The sequence below is a fragment of the Lissotriton helveticus genome, chromosome 3_1, assembly GCF_964261635.1.
Source record: "Lissotriton helveticus chromosome 3_1, aLisHel1.1, whole genome shotgun sequence".
NCBI lineage: Eukaryota > Metazoa > Chordata > Amphibia > Caudata > Salamandridae > Lissotriton > Lissotriton helveticus.
This window is the reverse complement of record NC_136061.1, coordinates 666,906,467-666,929,445: the sequence shown is the minus strand read 5'-3', so window position 1 is coordinate 666,929,445 and position 22,979 is coordinate 666,906,467. Positions and strand designations below refer to the sequence as shown.

At 45.2% G+C, this 22,979-nt stretch overlaps 1 protein-coding gene across 1 annotated transcript in view; it reads right to left on the bottom strand.

The window, feature by feature from the left end:
- The window catches only part of LOC144822831 (bone morphogenetic protein 8A-like), a 399,395-nt gene that overhangs the window by 99,141 nt on the left and 277,275 nt on the right, over positions 1 to 22,979 (bottom strand). The window contains exon 2 of the mRNA XM_078680767.1: positions 22,520 to 22,712. Coding sequence (XP_078536893.1) covers positions 22,520 to 22,712 — 193 coding nt within the window. The remainder of the gene's footprint in view (positions 1 to 22,519; positions 22,713 to 22,979) is intronic.

The window sequence follows — 22,979 nt, the reverse complement described above, 5'->3', positions numbered from 1 at the left end:
CACTATCCATGTCAAGCCCATGGTCGATTCAAAAGTGTCCCAAAAAACATAGAAAGTGCTTAAAGAAATCATTAATTGTGTGACTGGATGCTCCAATTTCAACAGAAGCCACATAGCTGTGAATTGTACAGTAAGGAATAAGCCACACCTATCAATCGGTAATGAATACTGTCACCCATCTAGGGGGCAAAACCTAGCTCACACCAAAGAGGCTTGAAAGTTCCAGCTATAAACTTCCTTTGGCTCCTGCAAAGGCTGAATGTGCTATAAATATGTGTGTGTATGTGTCTTGTAAAGCGCACTGCTGCCCTGAGGCGTCGTGGCGCTGTAGACCGCTGGGGAACCCGTCATGGCTATCCCTGTTAGATGGTCCCTACTGGGTATCTCCAAGGTGAAACCAGGCATCCCCGGCGAATGTGGGGGGCCGTTGTAGAGATGAGGCAAGCTAATGCCCAGAGTTGCCTAGTGTGATCCCTGGTTAGAGTAGGCACCGAGGCGAGAATTATCGAGTCCGCTGACCCTGGTCCACGACCCTGCCGCGTCGGGAATTGAACCCTGGTCCCGGGCCGTTCTCTGCTTCTGGGTCTGCCGCCTCTAACCAGTGAGCCACACCACTCCACTAGAGAGTTATTACAGTGCATGCCTATACATACAAATGACTCAGTATGTAGGATGCCTGAAAAACACACTACCCTAATTTCCACGTGTTACTGTAGACTATTTTGGTTCCACTGCCCAAAAAGAAAGACTATCGCAAGTAGGTTGGCAAATCTATTCTCCTTTCAAACACCAGCCTGTTCTGGAAATATCTGTGTCAATTTGAAGTATACATCAAACTTACTATAGGAGATAAAGGGCCAGGTGTATGACAATTTTTAGCGGTCGCAAACTAAGAATTGGGCCGTTTACGACTGCTGAAATGACTTTTGTAATGTACTAAACCTATTTTGTGAGTCGGTTACCTATTAACGCCTTAACTGCGGCCGTTATTTCGGTGCAGTGCGGGCGTTCTAAAAGGTGGGCGGGGCCACGTCGGACGTAGGCCGACGGCAGATCTAGCATGCAACGGGTTAAAGACTCGCAAAATAAGGTTTATGAGTTGCTGTTGGGAAGGGACATTTCAAGGGGATACCTTCCTAATAGGAAGACGCAGAGCCATGTATGAATGTCTTGCAACCGGAATGCGGTCGCAAAACATTCATATTTTACCCACTCCGTGAAGGAAGTGGTAATCCATCTGCAAATAAGAAAAGGTCCCCATGGGACTCCTTCCCCTTTGTGAATCTGGGCGGCAACAATTTTTAAGAGAAAGGAGTGGTCTAATGGACCACTGCCTACTCTTTAAAAATGAAAAGGACATTTTTCATTTTTCTTTTTTAAATGCATCCCATTTTCCTTTAAGATAAACGGGTTGTGTATCAAAAAAATCTTTATTTAAAAAGCATTCACAGACATGGTGGTCTGCTGACCTCAGAAGCCACCATTCCTGTGATTACAGGCTGTTCCTATTAGGTTGCAAATTGCGACCTAACTCATGAATATTAATGAGGTAGGTTATTTGCGATCCCACTGGGAATCGCTAAATGTGCCTGATATACATGAGTACATGTAATTTTGCGGCCTCACTAATTGTGAGTCGCTAAAAATCAGAATTTGCAAATTACAAAATGAAATGGACATATATCTGGCATACAGCACTCTTTTAACAATGTGATTAAAAAGGGGGAGGTATCGCTACATCCTTCTCATGTGGCTGCATCTCTAAGCTTCGATCAGCAGTGGATATATAGCGTTGTGCGTTTGCAAAATACAGAGGGATCCATGGTCTCAATTCTGTTTAAAAGTTACAGCATATGCAGGCCTCTGGGGTGGCATGTAGGTTGTGTGTGATCTTTGTTTTTCCAATAGAAAAACCGTTCGTCAATTTCGTATATCGACAATACCCCTGTGGTAGCTCAAAGGCCATCCTCCCATACTCTTAAATGTTTATTAACAGAGAACAGCACGCACTCACGCATCTAAGAACCCAGGGCTCCTTACATATAGGGCTGGATTTCGTCATCACTCAAGAGTCTTGAAATCTAATCCATAATCCAATGGACATGCATGTGCTACCCAGACACTGATGAGGGATTCTAACCTGTATCTGTATCTGAATCTGTTCTGGAATGCCAACTGTCAGTTGCCGCAAAACATGCTCAGCGTCTTCGGCTCCTTAAATATCGGCTTGAATGAGCCAATCAAGACCCTGGGACCACTGTTAGAAAGGCGACCCCGGGGGAGGCAGAAGATGTCTGACTGACCACCCCTAGGTCCACCTCTCCGTCAAGAAGTAGCCGAGCGTTACTGAGAGGCCTCCTGGGTGAGGGCCCTCTCCTAGGATCGCACAGCAGAGTAACCACACACTACAAATGGACAACACACCAGAGGTCGAGTTCGTAAGCTTTATCAGGAAATAAAGGCCGCTGGTTCCCAGCGATATGTACAAGTAGACCGAGGGGTCTGTAAAGTCTCGAAAAAGGGGGGGGTCAGGGAAGCGGGACAGTCTCGGTTGGGGTGTATGAAGGGATACCCTGCGCACAGCTCTCAATCCTCGAGCCGGGGGTTCCGAGAGGTTGAGCCGCGGCAGCGCCAGCAGGCTCTCAGGATGGTTCGGCAAAGGTGGGCCGCGGCAGCGCCAGCAGGCTCTCAAGATGGTTCGGCAACGGTGGGCCGCGGCAGCGCCAGCAGGCTCTCAAGATGGTTCGGCAAAGGTGGGCAGCGGCAGCGCCAGCAGGCTTTCAAGATGGTTCGGCAACGGTGGGCCGCGGCAGCGCCAGCAGGCTCTCAAGATGGTTCGGCAAAGGTGGGCTGCGGCAGCGCCAGCAGGCTCTCAAGATGGTTCGGCAAAGGTGGGCCGCGGCAGCGCCAGCAGGCTCTCAAGATGGGTCGGCAAAAGTGGGCCGCGGCAGCGCCAGCAGGCTCTCAAGATGGTTCGGCAAAGGTGGGCCGCGGCAGCGCCAGCAGGCTCTCAAGATCTCTTCAGGTTCCGGGAAATGAGTTCTTCTGGTGTCGGCCGTGACAGCGTCAGCAGGGCTTTCCAGTCCAGGATACAACTGACGTCCTAATCCAGGGCTGGCCCAGATATAGGACTGGGGTCCTTTGATGTCCGGACCCTCGCGCCTGGGGGTCAGAGGGGCCGGGATGATGGTGTCCAGACACCCAGCAGGGGGGTGGAGCCAGCGCCCAGGGAGGCCGGGGGGCGATCGAAACCAGGCGTCCGGGGACGGCTGGAGGGCCATCGAAACACCCTTTTCTCCGGGATCTGTCGAGTGGCCCTCGACCACCTGGGTGGATCTTGGTGCCTCGATGTCTGGGCTGCGCTGGGGCCTGGGCCGGGGCCGAGGCCACGTGGTCGTGACGTGGTGGGCCCAAGATGGAGTCGGGCGCGGCCTCGTGCTTAGGTCGTGAGGGGCCCACGCTGGAGCCAGGTCTGTAGTGGGGGTCCGGGATGGTGGCCGGACCAGCAATGTGGGGGCGTGCAGTGTCGGGCAAAAGGGCTGCCCGATGCTGGGTGGAGGGCCGATGTCGTCCTGGGCCCGCCATGCGGGAGGGGTAGGACCACGCCATGAGGCCGGGTCCAACAACCACCCTCGCCCCCCTCTTTTTTGTTTAATGTAACTTTATTGGTGTTTACATACATCATTTCCAAAGGAATACACTGAAGGAAAATCAGGCTCCCCATCCCGTCCCTCCTCCCCTACAACTGTAATGAAAGGTAAATGAAGTCATCAATAAATTGACGGTAATTCGGCGGGAGGATCGAAAGGGGAGGATGGCAACCCATCAATCTCATGTATGGAAGTATTCCATTTCTCAAATAAAGGTATGAAAGGAGAAAAAAAACATTACATAGGATTTCTTGCGATGATAATATATAAAGCTTACAATATCCACCTCTTAGTTCTGTCCAGGAAGTCCCATGCCAATTTTTAACATATTAACTACTCCCACCTCCTCATCCACCCCCCAACCCTGTGCCAAGTCATCAGATCCATGAAAGGTGTTAAAATATACGAGTGTTTCTTGGATGTATGACGTTACAACGCATACCTTTACAACGCATAACTTTACAACGCATTTTTTACAACGCAACCTCCATTACAACGCATTCCATTACAACGCATGCTATTACAACGAATTTTTAAAAACTACCTTTACAACGCATTCCATTACAACGCATACTACCTTTACAACGCATACCATTACAACGCATAACATTACATTGCATGTATGGTAAGTATTGGATAGTGTAGGGGTAAAAATTACTATTCTAACTCCAGGGGGGTGCAACAGTAGGGTAAGTGTTGGATAGTGTAGGGGTAAAAATTACTATTCTAACTCCAGGGGGGTGCAACAGTAGGGTAAGTGTTATATAGTGTAGGGGTAAAAATTACTATTCTAACTCCAGGGGGTGCAACAGTAGGGTAAGTGTTGGATAGTGTAAGGGTACTATGTGTTTTAATGTTATGCGTTGTAATGGTATGCGTTGTAATGATATACGTTGTGGTGGTATGCGTTGTAGTGTCATGCGTTGTAATGGTTGTGTTGTAATGGCATGCGATGTAATGGATGTTGCGTTGTAAAAGTTTCATTCTAATGGTAGTGCGTTGTAAAAGTTGCGTTGTAAAGGTTGTTTCCCATTTTTCTTAGGCCAACCAATGCGATTTTAGCCATTGCTCCTTAACTATCGTTGCCCATGATTCTCTGGCACCAGCTGTGTTCCCCCCTCATTCGCAGCCTCCCGTGTCTCTGGGGCCTGCGGGTCCCTCAATTCAGGTAACATATAGGACCATGCCTGGAGAACATCTGCAGACTTTTCATCCTTCCAGACAAATTTCATCCATACCGCTTCCGCAGTCTTCCACTTACACACGGCTCTTATCCATTTCTCTGCTCATGCTCAAAGCGTCTCTTTGCTAGCACTAGCCCCAAGAAAACAAATTGTCTACTTAGTTTCTTGTGCTTTGGTGCAGGTATTAAACCCAACACACCGGTCAGATCTCCATAGGAATCGCCCATCCTGTGGCCCTTCGGAGGCGTGCAAGTACATCTTCCCAATAAGAGTGTAGTGTTGGACAAGCCCAAGTTATATGGGAAAAGTCTGCTGCCAGTGACTCACATCTTGAACATTTATCAGAGCGAGCCAGATAAATTATATGTAGTGTTCGTGGGGTAAGGTATGTCTGATGTACAAAGTTGTATTGAAGGATCTTAAAATGTGCATAGGAGCTTACCCCCCCCCCCCACACCCCCTCATGAACCCTTAGCCATTCTCCCTCTGATAGGGGCTCCTCAACTAACGCATCCCATTTTGACTGCACGAGCAGAGCTCCACATGGCAAGTCATCTCATAAGGGTTGATAAAGATAGGATACCAATCGTCTTCCATGAGCCATGTATAGCATCACTTTTAGTATGTTAGTTCTGGGGGGCTCCTCTGGGAAAGACAACCAGATCTCCTGGGCCACCCTCGATATCTTTTCGTACTGCCAGAACTGCCCTGTCCCCAAATTAAAGGAGACCGTTGCCTCCTCGCAGGTGATGAATTTTCCATCAACATACAGATCCTCCAACAGCTGGCATCCTCCCTCACTCCACCAATGCACAGACATAGAATCGGCGATACATGCGAAAGGGCCTATAGGGGCATATCTAGGGCATAAGGTGCATGTTGCACCACCCGTCATTTCCCATGTTATAGCCACGTGCTGCACAATGTATGGAAGCGATGTGGGGACTCTGGTACTGAGCATCAGGAGGTCTGGTAAAGGGCGACCACTGCACATGCCCGCCAGGAGTCGCCTCTCCCAGTTATCATTACTATCCAGCCAGTGCACTGCATGTTGAAGTTAGGACGCCATGTAATAAAATTCCAAACAAGGAACCTCAAGCCCTCCTTTACCCCATGTTCTTTGTAATGTTGCAAAGCGTACTCTCCTGCACTTGTTACCCCAAATGAGGTCTACCAGTAAGCCATCTAGTGTCTGAAAATAATGCTTGGGAACCATGTATAGCTAGTGTTGTAATACGTATAAACATCGAGGTGGGATAATCATTTTCATAACTGCAATCCGGCCCATAGGAGATATCGGTAGGTCTCGCCAAAATTGTGTGGAGATGCATAATCATTCTATCATTCTTTCAATTTTGAGATCTAGGCAGGAGGAGGTTGTATTCGCCATTCGGATCCCCAAGTATCTCGCTCCTTCGGCCACCCACGGAAACCCCACCTGCAGTAACTCAGTTTCCGATTTCCCCGCCAATCTTCCTATAGGGATCAGTTTGGATTTCCCCGGATTGATACGAAACCCGAAATACTTCTAAACTTTTGTTTGCTCCACAAGAGGCATTGAACATGACGGCTGCCGGAGATATACCAACGTATCATCACCATAATGGGAGACCACATGATTGGTCTCCCCCAGGTTACCCCCCCCCCCCAGAGTCCCATCCGTTCTCTCAAGGGGGCTGCACAAGACTCCATAGTGGAGCTAGTGGGCAGCCTTGAAGTGTGCCCTGGCAGAGTGCAAATGGTGTAGATATCAAACTTCCAACTCTTATTCCATCTAAAGGGGCAGTGTAGAGCAGTTGGACTCACCTGAGAAAACCCCCACCTACTCGCTGGAGAACTTGCCAGATGTAAGTTCAGTCTACCGAATCGAAGGCCTGTTCGATGTCTAACAGTGCCAAAGCATAATCATCTTCCAAAAGGCACAGGGCATGTCACACATGCACCAGGCATCATAGATTATGAGTAGTACCCCGCCTGATCTGTATGTATAAGGTGGGGCATATTTGGGAGAAAGCCGCCAGAATCCCGCTAAGTATTTTTACTTCTAAATTTAGGAGCGATATCAGCCTGTAGGAGCTGCCCAGTAAAGGTTCTCTGTCAGGTTTTAGTATCATGGCCACCATGGCTTCACACATGGAGGTCGGTAAAGTGCCAGCCTTGAGTGCCTCATTGTAAACCACTAGTAGGCCGTCAACCAGCAGGGAGGCAAACCTCTGATAAAACTCCGCCAGTAGCCCATCACTCCCAGGGCTTTTGGCAGATTTGAGATGTTGAATAACCACAAGGATCTCCTCTCTATTAATTGGGACATTCAGAATGTCACCTCCGGGTCCAACTGGGGTAGTTTGATAGAGGCCAGGAAGTCCTGCACTGCCTCCCATAAGGGGAGGGTTGTCCCGCATATACACCACTGAGATGCATAGCCAGCGCTTCGGTGATCGCACACTGTGTATGTACTAACTCTCTGTTGCTATCCCAAAGCTATAAGATGGGTGTCGTGGACGATTCCCTTTTTACCAATCGTGCCAACAAAGCTCCCATTGTATCTCCCTCCATATGTAGGTGTTGTCGGTATGCAGTATGTGGGAATTTCTCTAGCCTACGCCAATCTGCCAGCAAGCCCTCCCGGGTGGCACACCATTCCGTCATAGTGCGAAGGGCCACATGGAGTGCCACCTCCAATTGACCCAACTCTGCCTTCTCTGTGGCTATGTCTTTTTCCAGTTGACGTCTGATCCAAAAGGACATCTTAATACACCCCCTTCAGGATGACCTACATGGCCTCAGACTCAAGCGCTCGGCTCGAGGCAGACCAATTGTCCTCAAAGTAACGCTTCAGAGCGTCCGAGATTGTAGCTACAAAGGGGGGATCTGTTAGGGCTTCGGTTCTAATGCGCCAGACGGCTATCGGCGAGCGATCCTGGGCCCTCCCAAGGCACAACAATACAGGAGAGTGATCAGAGAGGTATCTAGGTAGATAGGTTATTCCTTCCACCTCGGACATAAACTCAACCAAGAGGAACCAATAGTCTAAGCGACTAAAGGTTCCAGACACTGGGGAGTGACAAGAGAACAATATTTTTGTTTGGTGACGTTTCCTTGATTTATCACATAAATGCATGCTTTCTAGAATATCTTGCAGTGTCCCAGTCAGGCGGGGTTTGGTATGGGCTGGGAGGCTCACAGTCCATCGAGCCATCAAGGACACAATTAGCATCTCCTGCCAATATTATTGGTGCATCTAAATATGAAGATGCAATTTCCATCATGGCAAGAAGGAAGGAGGGACAGTCAGCATTAGGGGCATACACGCTAATAATACAGATTTCTTTCCCATCTTACTTCTCATGTAGCATAGCATACCTCCCCTATGGGTCCGCCACAGGGTGTAAATATTGAAAGGGAACTCCCGGAACCACCCATATAAGGACCCCTCTAGCAAAGCTGGAGTATGAGGTGGAGTAAATCTGTCCTCTCCAGCGTTTCTTTAGACATGGCAGGGAGTACCCCCAAATGTGCGTTTCCTGCAGGCATGCCGCTGCTACCCTATACTGTTTCAGATAAGCAAACACCTTTCTGCATTTTTCAAATGCAGTAACACCGCGGACATTCCAAGTAATCAACTTTGTCATTGGGGCTGCCACGCGACACATAATACACTCTCTCTGCCTCTTCTCGCCCACACCTCACTAAACATCTCATTCGGCCTATAGAACCCTTGCATCGCTCCAGACTCCTTCATTAGACACAGAAGTAGGGTCAACAACCCCAACCATATCACAACAGTCATATTTTGTTGTAATCTAACTTCCCCCTGCCCCTTGGGCAGTTTTGCCACCCCCTCCAGTCTTGAGACCAACAAGGTAAGGATATGCAGGTGCCACTCCATCACCCAACAAAACCCAGAACAAAGATAACGAGGAACCACAAACTCATGTTTCCCATTTCAGTTCCCCAAGTTCTCACTTTTTTAGTATTGTTCATGTTTTAACTTTCCACAAATATTGTGCTACTCTAGTGGTTGGCCAGCTGGCGGTGTACAAGGTTGAGACTTCGAGCCCGCTGTCCAGGTGCCAGCCTCTGGGGGGTTAAGCCCCCGCCGACTTTACTTAGCTATGACTTGGAGGAACAATGCCCTCACATGGCGCATCTAGCAAGCAATTCCCCCATATGGCTGTCTCAGCATAGATATCGTTAAACGTTTCTGGTCCAGGTATGCATGTCAATCAATCAATCAGTCATTTGTTAAGCGCACTACATACCCGCGAGGGTCTCAAGGCGCTGGGGGGGAGGTGGGGCCGCTACTGATCGAACAGCCAGGTCTTTAGTATCCTCCTGAAGGTCATCAGGTCTTGGGTCTGTCATAGGCTCGGCGGGAGGGTGTTCCATGTCTTGTTGGCGAGGTGGGAGAAGGATCTCCCGCCGGTGGTTGTTCTTTGGATGCGCGAGACGGTGGCGAGTAAGAGGTCAGCAGAGTGTAACTGGCGGTTGGGGGTGTAGAAGGAGAGCCGTCTGTTGAGGTATGCTGGGCCGGTCTTGTGGAGTGCCTTGTGTGCCTGGATGAGGAGCTTGAATGATATCCTCTTGTTGACGGGGAGCCAGTGCAGGTTTCTCAGGCGGGGGTGATGTGGCCGTGTCGTGATACATCGAGGATCAGTCGTACCGAGGTGTTTTGGATGCGTTGTAGTCGATTGATGAGCTTGGTCGGGGCTCCAGCGTTGAGGGCATTTCCGTAGTCGAGTCTGCTGCTGACGAGGGCCTGGGTGACAAAGATAACGAGGTACCAAAAACTCATGTTTCCCATTTCAGTTCCCCAAGTTCTCAATTTTTTCGTATTGTTCATGTTTTAACATTCCCCGTCGGGGGTTCCCAACTTTAATTGGCGGTGTCTCAGCTTGGGCCCTGCTCGACCAGCTGAGCCGGAGACAATTCTCCAGAGTCAGGTACAGCTTCAGACGTCTGCAGCGTCCCATCAGTGCATACTCTGATTCGTCCAGGACTCTGAGACTTATTAAGGGATTACCAGTCATTCTGTTTGTTCCAGTCCTGGGCTGATCTGCCCGACCCCGATGACCATGATGATTCCATTGAGGGCACCAGACATGCACACGGGTGTCCCTGGGAGTCCAACCAATCACTCGCCTTCACTGCCGAAAAGAACAACAGGGCTTTTCTGTTGCTTTCTACCCTTAGTTAGGCTGGGAAGAGAAGGCTGTACTTGAGATTTAGTTCTTGGACATTACATTTTACCACAAGAAAAGTTTTCCACTGATCCTGGGCTCGTTGTGTGTAGTCTGGGTAGATTGAGACAGGGTGCCCATCAAACAACAAAGGTCTGCAAGTGCGGGTAGCCTGTAAAATGGCATCCCTGTCCCGAACGTTGAAAAGCCAGACTATAATAGCTTTCGGCGGCGCCCCAGGCTTAGGCGGAGGAACAAGAGATCTGTGTGGTTGCTCGATGGTGAAAAACTTAGAGAGCTTCTTGGGAGCCATGACAGAGATATTCCAGTCTTTGAGGAATAATTTGGTGGATGGCCCTTCTGCTTTCTCAGAATAACCCACAAAGCACAGGTTATTCCTACGTGATCTCCCTTCAGAGTCCTCCGCTCGGTCATCCAGTCGCTTCTGCAGCTCAAGAAGAGTGTCTAATAGGGTATGGACCTCTGCCTGTAAAGTGTCTACCGTTTGTTCAGTGGTGGTCACCCTGTCTGATACTTTACGTAAATCACAACCCAACAGGTTGACCTTAATGGCGACAGAGTCTATCTTGTGTTCCATCTCATCCTGTGTGGTGTGAATCGCCGCCAGCACATCCGCCATAGAGGGGTCTGGTACCGCAGCCTGCTGCATCTCCTCAGCGTGCTCATTCAGGGTCATCTCTTGTGCTCGGGGGCCATGGGATGCGCATAATTTAGGATTTTGTTGGTTTGCACCGCCCGGTTTCCTTTCTCTATCACCATCATTGATAGCCCTTGAGCAGTCATGTGTCCCAAGGGCCCCCCAGATGGGATCCAGATTAGTTCATCTTACACCTGAGGCTAGCTGGGTGCCTTTTTGTCTCCGTTCCTCTGATCCAACACAGTTCCCGCTGTCCAATAGGACGTGATTTTAGTGGGCAACTCAACCCGCCCCCTTCTAACCCCGCTGCCCCACCGGGGTGTAGCCAAGATAATACAATCATTGGATCCCATGCCCAATTTCAAAGGGCCATTGCTGATCTGGGGCGGGGTGTTTACTTTCTTTAGGGTTTTCAGGCATAGGGGCAAGCCCACAGTTTCCAGGTCTCATCTGGCAGCAAAGTCCAATTATCAGCCAGCCCTCACCAGGCCCCAAGGCTCACTTCTAATCCTGCATTTTAGGCTCTCTGCTCACTCTCATCGTATCTTCAGCTCACTTAAATGCCTGGCTCCCCTGCGTGGGTCTCCGCCTCCCAAGGCTGCAGGAATCACCCGCTGACAGACGCTCTCATTTCAAGTCTGGGACCAGCGTCCGCCACATCACAGGCCAACAGCAAGCCGTCCCGGCATCTAGTCGCATGCATGGGAAGCCAAGGAGCCCAGAGCCATATCTCCCGCACGGGTAGCAGGGCAGTTGGCTCACCCCCAATCTTCACACCCTTAAACGTGAGTGTTAGTGACTGGAGAGACATTGGCGATCCAGCAGGAACCCATCAGACGTCACCACATTCAAAGCTGCACTCTGCAACTACCACCACTGCCTCAAGGAAGCCTAAAAGGATGCCCTAACCACCCGCATCAGAACCAGTGCTAATCACACAAAAAACTCTTCAGCATGGTCAGAGAATTTTCCTACCCGTCGGCCACCAAGTTCACAATTCGACCTTCCTAAACCCTCTATGACTAGCTGGCGAACCACTTCCACAATAAGATAGCATGCATCTACATTAATTTCGACCTGCAGCCCACCAATCTCGCCCACCTCCTGACTCACACCGGCATCTCCCACAGCCAGGTCACCGAATGGACACCACTCGCCATGCCAATCACCACATCGATCATTGCCTCCATCCAGTCCGGGGCACCAATAGACCTTTGTCCCCATCACGCCTTTAACCTGGTACATCAGAAAATTAGCAGCGCCCTCAATGACATCCTGAACGTATCCATCTCCACAGCCATCGTCCTTAATGCCTCGCAAGGCGCCTCACGCTCGAGGCAGTGCCGTTGCCACCAAAGCTCGGGAGATGAAGGGTATCATTCCCCTGTTGCTTCCCACGGATCCCTCGGTAATTCGCCCCTCGTTTCCGGAGGAGTCTCCCTTGGAGGTCCCTGGGACCACGTGGAGGTAACATTTCAAACATTCTTAACATCCGAGAGTTGAAATGGATGTTTTTCTTTAACTCCATTGAAATGGGACTTAATGAACACGATAGTTCTTTCTCTCAATTGGCCACCTTGCTTTGAGACTGTTTAACGCAAGTTAGATTGGTGCGACCTATACCCTCATGTGAGAGGTACGTCTCATCTATTAATTCCATGCCTATTCAATGTTCATGCATTCATGGTGGATATTTTTCCTCTTACTCCTATGCGACAAAAACCTTTTGTGCCATATACAAAAAGTGTGCAAATGTATAGATCCGGTAACACCTAATTTGCTGGGTTCCAACACGAGAGGCCTATACCCTCATGTGAGAGGTACGCCGCACTCCCATCTACTGCCATGAGTCTACAACCATTGATGTTTGCTCTCTGTTTGCTCTCTGTACTCTGCATCATTATCTTTGTCTGAACTACCTCATTCATGGTATCAATGACAGGCCTATACCCTCATGTGAGTGGTACGCTTCTATTAGATTCCATGTTTCTTTTAAATGATTGTGTATCAATGATTATAACGTTGTTTTGATTTTGGTACACACACAACCATAACTCTCCATCGATATATTGAATATTAAGTCACTACATATTCCTTTTAGGATCCAATATGCCTCAATACCCCCAGTAATTATAATTACGCCGATCATCCCAATCTACTCACGAACTGTCCTTCCCTGCGTGCGTTTCAGCTACTATGACAACGCTGAAACGCATGGCCAGGCAGTGTTTCGTCTAGCTCTACCAGGATCTGTTCCCACCACGTGACTCTATCCCCATGGTAACTTAACCAACCAGGAAGACCGACTCGCCATTGTGAAGTCTACTGACATTGCGCCAGATTGATTCGGCACCCGGTGAGTTCCGTCTGTCTGCCGCCTCCCTATATTTACAGATGCCAGGCTAACCCCCGCCGCCTGCTTGAACCCAATGCACCAAGAGTGCCGCTACATATTGTGTGCAGACACTGATTTAATTTCTGCTGTTAGCGGGCACTAACGTCTGTTTGCCGCCTCCCTATATTTACAGATGTCAGGCTAACCCCCGCCGCCTGCTCAAACCAAATGCATCAAGAGTGCCGCTACATATTATATGCAGACACTGATTTAATTTCTGCTGTTAGCGGGCACTAACGTGCTTGAACCAAATGCACCAAGATTGCCGCTATATATCATATGCAGATATTGGTTCCATTTCTGCTGTTAGCGGGCACTAACGTGCGTTTCCCTTTTTATCTCCAGTACTTGACAGACACTGCTGTACGTTTTTCAACTAATCAATTCCCTTCGAGGCAGGCATTTTGAACGCTTGGTCCGGGTGAGTTTCTCTCCGTAATAATCGTTTTTGTTTCATTTACCAACACGCTGATGATACATGACGAATTATGCCGTGTTCTAGTGATTATTTTATGCTCCTTTCAGACACAGCATCAAGAGTTTTCCCTACTAAGATACCGTATCCATTCATGGTACAGGTAATTGGCTCCTTGTTCAGTAATTGTCCTGCCTACCTATTCCAACATGTAATCTGTTCCTTCACGTCGCTCCGAGTTTGAATTTTCCATATTGAATTTTCCATTATAATATTTTATATAACAAAGACACTCAACGCCATGCGATTTGATTAATTACTCTCCAATTCATGGCTTCTTATCGGTCCAAGTAAATAGTATTCAATTGATATTCGGTTAATTCCAATTGTATTCTGAGGCTTCCCACTGCCCGAATACTTAATTAACTGTGTTGCTATTTTAATTGGATGATGTACATTTACACATCTTTTTGTCAGTCAACTAACTATCTGTATACATTAAATAGGTTACCTGCCCCACCACCCGTCCTGATGAAGACCCCACGGCAAGGATAATAGGAATTACCTGCATTTTTCTGGGGGTCGAAACGTCGACAACCTTTTGTTTTCCATGACAACTCCAAGCCCTAACTCTTCATTTATTTGAACTTATGTGGAGTATGACTTTTGTAAATACAGCAGTTTTGAACCTTCGAGTCCTTTTTGTACAGAATATGTAACTGTTTAATGGCTCACTTCTAATTTATTGATTATTCTGTCACTATATCCTCTCCCCATCACTTTTTCCTCACTTGACATCACTCACTCCCCCTTCCCTAACCGGGGCACTGTTCAACACAATAATGATTGTTAATAATATGATGTTTATTTTTTTCTCCCATTGTGATTAAAACAATGTGGACCGATTCAGTCTCTGTTTAATTTAATAATTGAATTTCCTTTATAAATTGTCCAACAAAGCTGGGACCCCTTCCTCTTATTACTTCCCTTGGAAGTTAGGCCTTCTAATGTCAGCGCTGCACCAGACCAGGCCCTTTGTCGCTAATTGGCTATGTCTGCCCCATGCCTCCCAACTGACATTCACCCCTCAGGGGGACCACAGGCAGCCCAGGGAGGTCGTTCAGTCATATCATGCACCGGGCCGTTCTTCTCTGCGAGGTCTCCTATGCTGTCTGTCTGCTCCAGACTCAGCTACTTGCCTCAATGCTGGTCGCGATCCGGCTTTTCTGTCAGTTTAGCATTGAGCAGGGAAGATGGCGGCGGGTAGTTCACGGGCCATTCCCCTAATAGAGCAGCTCACCCACTCTAGACTTCAGGATGCAGTTCACAGCTGCTTCTAGGATGATAGCAATTTCCCCGCAAGTCATCTATGGGGAATCGCTGCTCAGGCACTGCAGGATGTTGCCGGATTTAATCCAAGTCGACGGGAGTGCCGGTAGAAGTGTCTACTTTGCCATCATGCCAGGCCACGCCCTCCCCGCGCTCACCCCTCTTATATGAATTGGGGCTAGTGACGTGGCGGCCATGGTTAAAAGGAAAAGACCTGAATGTACAACAAATGTCAAAGGTTCAAAAACAAACCAAATGGCGCCGCGGCCAGGGCGACTGACGCTGGAATCTGGGGACCACGGTTCGATCCCCGGCTCCGGCGGCAGGTTAGCCCAGCACCATGTGACTCTGGGCAATAGCTCGCTTAATCTTCCCGACGGCCCCCAGCGCCTAGAGACCCTTACGGGTGATTGTGCGCTTTAAAAAAAAAAAAAAAAATACAGAGGTGCGAGACCCAAGAAGCGCAATAAAAAACAATATTTATATATACAGCAATATGGAGGTCCCTCCGATCCATTCGGTCAATACATTGAAACAAACGATGAAGGACCCGATTATGGGTGACAGGTATAAAGTATATATAGGGGACAGCAGAAAATCACCAGCGCCCTCAACAACATCCTCAACGTATCCATCTCCACAGCCATCACCCTTGATGCCTGGAAACACAGAGGTGAAACCCCTCAAGAAGAAACCCTCCGCCGACCCCAACAAGCTCAAGAATGACCGCCCCATCTCGCTGCTCCCCTTCCCGGCCAAGGTCCTGGAGAAAGTCATCAACCACCAGTTCACAGAGCTCCTGGAATACAACAACCATCTTGATGCCACCAGTTCAGCGTCCATGCCAACCGCAGCACCGAGAACTCCTTAATAGCCACAACTGACGACAGCAGATCCATTGTCAACTGTGGTGACACTGCAGCTCTGATCCTCCTTGACCTCTCAGTGGCTTTCAACACAGTCTCTCACTCACCCTCATCACCAGACTACACCACATGGGCATAAGAGGAAATGCCCTCAAGTGGATCACCTTCTTCCTCACAGGATGCACGCAGAAAATCCACCTACCACCTCTCACCTCCGAACCCAAGAGTGTGATCTGATGAGTCCCCCAAAGATCCTCCCTCAGTCCCACCCTTTTCAATGCCTGCATGACTCCACTGGCCGACATCGCCCGTACTCATGGACTAAACATCATCTCTTAAGCTGGCGATACCCAACTAATCCTATCCCTCATGGAAGACACCTCCACAACCGAATTCAACTTCCAGAACTCTATGACCAATGTTGCCGACTGGATGACATCCAACTGCCTGAAGCTGAAAACGGACAAGACCGAAGTGCTCATCTTCGGGAAGAACATCTCCCATGGGAGGACACGTGATGGCCCCCTGTGCTCGGACCCTCACCCACCCCTACCAGCCACGCTCCCAACATCAGCATCATCCTGGACAGCGATCTCTCTATCTAGACCCAGGACAGCACAGTAGCCTCTGCCTGCTTCCACACCCTCTGCATACTTCATAAAATATTCAGATGGATCCCCGTCAACACCAGGAAAACAGTGACTCAAGCCCGCGTCATCAGCCGACTAAACTAAGGAAACGCTCTACACGCTAGCACAACCATCTCCTCAGATGACTACAGACTATACAGAACATGACTGCCAGACTTATCCTCCCCAATTGGATCAGCATCACCCCCCCACCTCAGACACCTCCACTGGCTCCCCGTCCAGAAGAGATGCTAGTTCAAGCTGCTGACCCATGCATTGAAGGCCCTCCACAACACTGAACCCCCCTACCTCAACTACTGCCTGACTTTCCACCAGCCGGCTAGACAACTCCGTGCTATACAAATACGGATTGATTGAGGCAAGAATCCCTCTGCAGTGTCTGGGGAGTACATGCATGCCCACTGGATTATGGCTTGAACTTAGAGACTCTCGAGTGATAATGAAATCCGCTCCTATATGTCAGGAGCACTGAAGATGCGCGAGTACGTGTTTTGCTTGGTTAGTAAACAATCTTTATGGGTATGGGAGGACGGCCTTTGAGTTACAACAGGGGTATTGTCGATATACGATATTGACTAACGTTTTCCTATGGGAAAAGCAAAGATCATACTCAACCTACATCCGTGCAAGGCATGCATGCGCTTGTAACTCTTAAACAGCATTGAGAACAGGGACCCTTCTATTTTGCAAACGCACAATGCTGTATATCTATTGTTGATCAAAGCTTAGAGATGCAGCTACATGCGAGGGAAGAAGAGATTGCTCACCCTTTTTTATTACATCATTAGAGCACTTTATCTCCGATAGCAAGTTTGATGTATACGTCGATTGGACCACAAAGTAATGGTCCTCCATTGTTTTCTTATGTATCGTTTTCTTTCACTAAGGGTTAAGGGAGTCTTATTATGTGTGTTGAATATCTTTCCAGAACTGGTTGGTGTTTGAAAGGGGGATAACGTTGACATCCACCTTGCAATTGTCTTTCTATCTGGGCAATAGGACCAAGATAGTCTATGGTAACACAAGTTAGTGTGTTTTTCAAGCATCTTACATACGGAGTCAATTGTATGTATAGGCGCGGCAAGCGTACAATATCGTAGAGACAGAATATTGATGTCAAGAATATCGTTGCCCAGAATATCGACCTTAAAGTAAGTAATATCGTTCTTTTTTTATATCAAAGTTAGTAATATCGAAGTAAGTAATATCGTAAGCAAAGATTTTGTTGTTAATAATATCGATATTTATATTAGTGTTATATATTTTAGTATGAATTTTATATGTATGTGTAACATTTTTTGTAATGTGGTTTAATTATTTCAAAGTATGTGTATTAAATGTTTAGAAATGTGCAATTTTTTTAAAGTTAATTTTGCGTTTTAGTATCAGAGCGGGTTGTGGGTTTATAGGGGAATAGGGTGGGAAGTAATTTAAGTATAATTAATTAATATGTTTCTATTTATTGTTATTAATTATTAATATATTGTTATTTAATTATTAATTGGTCATAATTAATTTTTATAATTGATTAATTTATCATTATATTAATTATAAATAATGTAATATCTTATCTTTTTATTGCTAGTGTTAATTAATTTATTGTTAATTAATTATTAATTGGTAATTAATTGTTATTAATTGATTAATAGATAATTTATTAATTAGGTTACTTTTATGTGCAGCAGGCTGTGGGTTTATAGGGGAATAGGGTGGGAAGTAACATAATTAAAAATAAATTAATATTTTTAATGTATTGCTATTGATGAATTATTTATTGTTAATTAATTAATAATTGGTAGTCAATTTTTATTCATTGAATAATTTATAATTATATTAATTATAATGTATTTATTAATATTTGTTATTTGTTTTAATTGATAAATAATGTATTGTTAATTTATTTTATTAATAGATTAATGGCAAATTAAATTAATTGTGTTCTTTTTTATGTGTAGCAGGTTGCGTGTTTATGGGGGAACTGGGTGTGAAGTAATGTCATTTTGTTTAAGTAATTATAAATTTTATTTTATTGGTATTTATTATTAATTTCTTAGTTAATTAATTTTAATATATTATTTATTTTAAGTATGTTAATTTAACCCCTACGCTATTCAACACTTTCCCTACTGTTGCACTCCCTGGAGTGGCAATATTCATTTTACCCCTACGCTATCCAACACTTTCCCTACTGTTGCACTCACTGGAGTGAGAACAGTAATTTTTACCCCTCTGCTATCCAACACTTTCCCTACTGTTGCACTCTTTGGAATGGGAATAGTAATTTTAACACCTATGCTATCCAACACTTTCCCTACTGTTGCACTCACTGGAGTGCGAAAAGTAATATTTACCCCTCTGCTATCCAACACTTTCCGTACTGTTGCACTATTTGGAGGGGGAATAGTAATTTAAAGCCGACGTTATCCAACACTTTCCCTACTCTTGCACTCACTCGGGTGGGAATAGTAATTTTTACCCCTATGCTATCCAACACTTTACCTATAGTTGCACTCTCTGGAGTGGGAATAGTAATTTTTACCCCTCCGCTATCCAACACTTTTCCTACTGTTACACTCGCAGGGGTGGGAATAGTAATCTTAACCCACCCACTATCCAACACTTTCCCTACTGTTGCACTCTCTGGGGTGGGAATAGTACATATTACCCCTACGTTATCCAACACATTCCCTACTGTTGCACTCACTGGAGTGGGAATAGTAATTTTTACCCCTACGCTATCCAACACTTTCCCTAATGTTGCACTGACTGTGGTGGGAATAGTAATTTTTATCCCTACGCTATCCAACATTTTCCTTAGTGTTGTACTGTTTTGAGTTGGAATAGTAATTTATTTACCTCTGCTATCTAATATTTTTTATATTATTTTTGTTACTATTGTATAGAATTAATATTAAAAAGAGTAAAAAAAATGTTTATTTGTTATATATATTTAATTTGTATTTATATTATTGTTTAATGTGTATAGATTTATTTATAATATATATGATAAAAACATTTTTTATAAGATAATTAAAGAATTATTAAAAAGTATTAGTAAGTAAGTATATATATATATTATATGTTTAATTTAATTTTACATTATATATAATATATTATTTATAATTTTTTAACATTTAAAAAAAATGTTTTACTATGTTTATTTTAATTATATGTATTCTTTACTTTACATTATTTTTTAAACTTAAATACCAAACGATATTTTAGCAACGATATTTTGACATCAATATTTTTTTCTCGATATATTTGTACTTACTATAATGTAGATAGGATGTCGATATTCTTGATCTCGATATTTTGCCTCCGATATTTTTGACGTCGATATTCTTGTAGTCGATATTCTGTCAGTGATTCGTAGTCGCACAGTGTCAATACCCTCTCCTGTTTTTAGCGCATTCAACTATTGCAGGAGCCTAAGGAAGTTTACGACTGGAACTTTTAAGCCACTTTGGTGTAAGGTAGGTGTGGCTTATTCCTCACTGTACAATTCACAACTATGCATTTTCTGGTAGAAATTGGGGCATCCAGTCACACAATGGGTGTTTTGTTCAAGTATTTCTATTTTTTTGGGGACATGTTTCAATCGACCTTGGTTTTGTGTGGGCTTGACATGGACTGGGGCGCTCAAATGACATTTCTTATTGGTTTCTCTTCCTCCTTGGGTAGTGGTCATTTTTTGGTGTATTCGGTGTACTTGGTGACCTGATTTTAAACTAGAAAGCACTTAATGTGTAGGGCAATTTTTGAATGGGTGGCTCAGTGATATTCTTACATTATGTGATTGCAGGCTTTGGAGGTTTGATGGGGCCATTACATGTGGCACTTCTGAGGAAGGTGTTTTAGCGAAACGTGCGTTAAGGACGATTGGTTAAGCCACATCAGAAAATTACAGCAAAAACAGAAGAATTAAGAAGTTGTACTCATAAATCTGTACAACAAAAAAATTACATATGATGTTTTGTATGCATTTATTGCTTCATTGGATGTATACAGAAGAATAAGTTGAACATTGAACATCAGCAATGATATTACTTAGCAAAATTGTGTTAAGCTAGACCTGTAAGAATTGATCAGTAAAGTTTTTTTTTTTATTGAGTGAGGATTGTGAGAGAAAGATGAATGAATTTGTGGGCATGAAAGTAATTTGTTGCACGTGTTTCAATGTTTTTACAGTTTTTATATTTTCCAAAGATCTGCATGCGATCATAGATATGACGGAAAGGAAAAGCTTATCTTAAAGTGAACAATAAATTAATGTATTATTAGAAGTGATGAAATAAATGTGTATTGATGCTAGTCAAATTGGTTCTGAGCTTTTAATATATTCATGCTAAATTGAAGATGTATGGCAATTAATGGATACATTCAGACGGAGGTTTTCTTTTGTATATTTTAGCTTGCGTTCCCTGCCCCGTTGACTGAGCCTAAGCAGGGGGTCCTTAGTTTTTGCAGGAGTGGATCAAGCATTCACAGCAGTTCACAAGAAGGGCGAAGATCTACCACATTTGAACACAACTTCATCTCAGAGTATAACTCCTTTTCTACGCACCCTAGAAATGTGCCAACCTTTAAAGCAAAGTCATTTAATATATTTAGTGAATGAAAAGGGCTTCAAAGACTTTGCTAACTTCACAATACAGTGGAGAATTGAAAGTGATCATACAATTTCTTCATTACATGGCAATGAAAAAGAGCAAGTATTCATACATATTCCTGCGAGTCTGCACTGGACACAGGGTATCATCTAGGGACTTAAAGAAATGTTAAGGGACACTGAGGCACTACCAATAAAAGATTGGATCGTAGAGGCCCCAAATGATGAGGACTGACGGCAGTTCTACTGCAACCTAACAGAGTTTTTAAACCCTTGGGTATCAAGAAGATCTACATGTGATTAAAATCCAGGGGCATAAAGGACGAGGGACCCCATCAATCTCAATTGGATGATTCGATTGAGAATGCAAGGATGCGAAAAATTAACTTGTCTTGTAATTAAGGGAAGGAGTGAGCTGGGATGAGTTCAAACGTAGTAGAAGTTTCTACAAAGAATTAATCAAGGATAAGTAAATAGCATACAAAGAGAACTGATGGAGATTATTTGTAGAAGCAGCAAAGACCAAAGATTCCAGGACATTCTAGTTGATGATAGCCAGCAACACAATACAGAGATGTATACAGTGGAGACCACCTAGATGGAATTCATTAAGAAAATCTTTGCGAATAAAAATAAGCCAGACCAGCTATGAAAAATTCTACCAACCATTTAAGGTCCAACAAAACTAGGGTCAGGACTGCGCTGGTTTGATGCAGACGCTATCCAGCTGACCATCAACCTACCTTCACATAAATCTCCAGGATCAAATATGAAACACCCAGAATCTTTCTGTGACTTGACGAGCTTTTAGAAACTAGTCCTGAATAGGACATTCGGTCATTTCCTAATGATCAAATGATTGCCAGACTCATGGCTCAATAGACTGTTGCTCCCAGTCTTCAGAAATAAAAGCCTACTTGGCCTATACATGTAATCAGTAGCATTGTAATCACTATGTGAAAAGCATTGGTTTAGAGTGATCAACATACAAAGACATACATACAAAAGTAGCCAACATGTTATCTGGAACAAATATTATGCTAGCAACCTTGTTAAAAAGGTCTGTAGTATAACTGAGGTGTGTGGGGTGCTCTGTTTGGGATACTGTAGAAGGAAAATCACAATACCATGATAGCGCTTGACAAAGCAGGAAGCAATCTTTAAACATGATTATACCTTTGAAAGAGGGTATTCAATCACAGTCTTGGGATCTGTGGATATTAGTAGATCATGATGTTCTAGCTGGCATTATTTGCCAGGACCCAATGCAATCAATGCATCAGTTCCACCATGAATATTTTAATCAAGGGGTTTGACATGAACATTAGATAATAATCAGGATCATCTAACCATCTTACAATTTTATTGTAACTTTCTTAAAAATGATTCACCACTGTACATCTCATGTGCAAATGTCATGCAAAGTATGCATTTGGACGATTGTAGGTGCGTGCTGTGTGGTGCGTGGTGTGTGTCCATTTTACATAGGCTGTTCCATTGCTGCTGCAGGGTATTTGACTCTGTGATTCGTGTGTGTTCTGTGTACAATGGCCGTTCTCCTCACCCTGTATGCCACGTACCTGTTGCTGTGCTCCTTCACAATCTCGTAAATGCTGATATGCAGGCTCTTATTTGCATGTTGGGACACACTTCGCATTTTGTAAATTCTGAATTCTGCAGCAGTCACTGCTTCCCCTGATGGAATTTGTGTCAGGTCAAACTTAAACTCCTTCCAGTACGGCTTCTGGTAGAAGGTGTCCCTGTCATGTTCAACTGTAAGACACAAGACAAGTTATGAGTGAGGAGGGTAGGTTCTGGGAGTGCTAAAATATTATAATTATTGAGCAGACTTAATGAATTTGCAACTATAGCCCTAATTACGATGTCAGTAGGAGTTGCCTCTGACCGGCACCGTTTCGGTCAGGGAATTGCCCGACCATAGGTCGGCCGTTCCAAACACCTGATTACCATGCGACTGCACATGGTGCGGTCGCAAACTCCTATTTCTCTATGGAAGTTTGTAAAAATCTCTGCACCGTG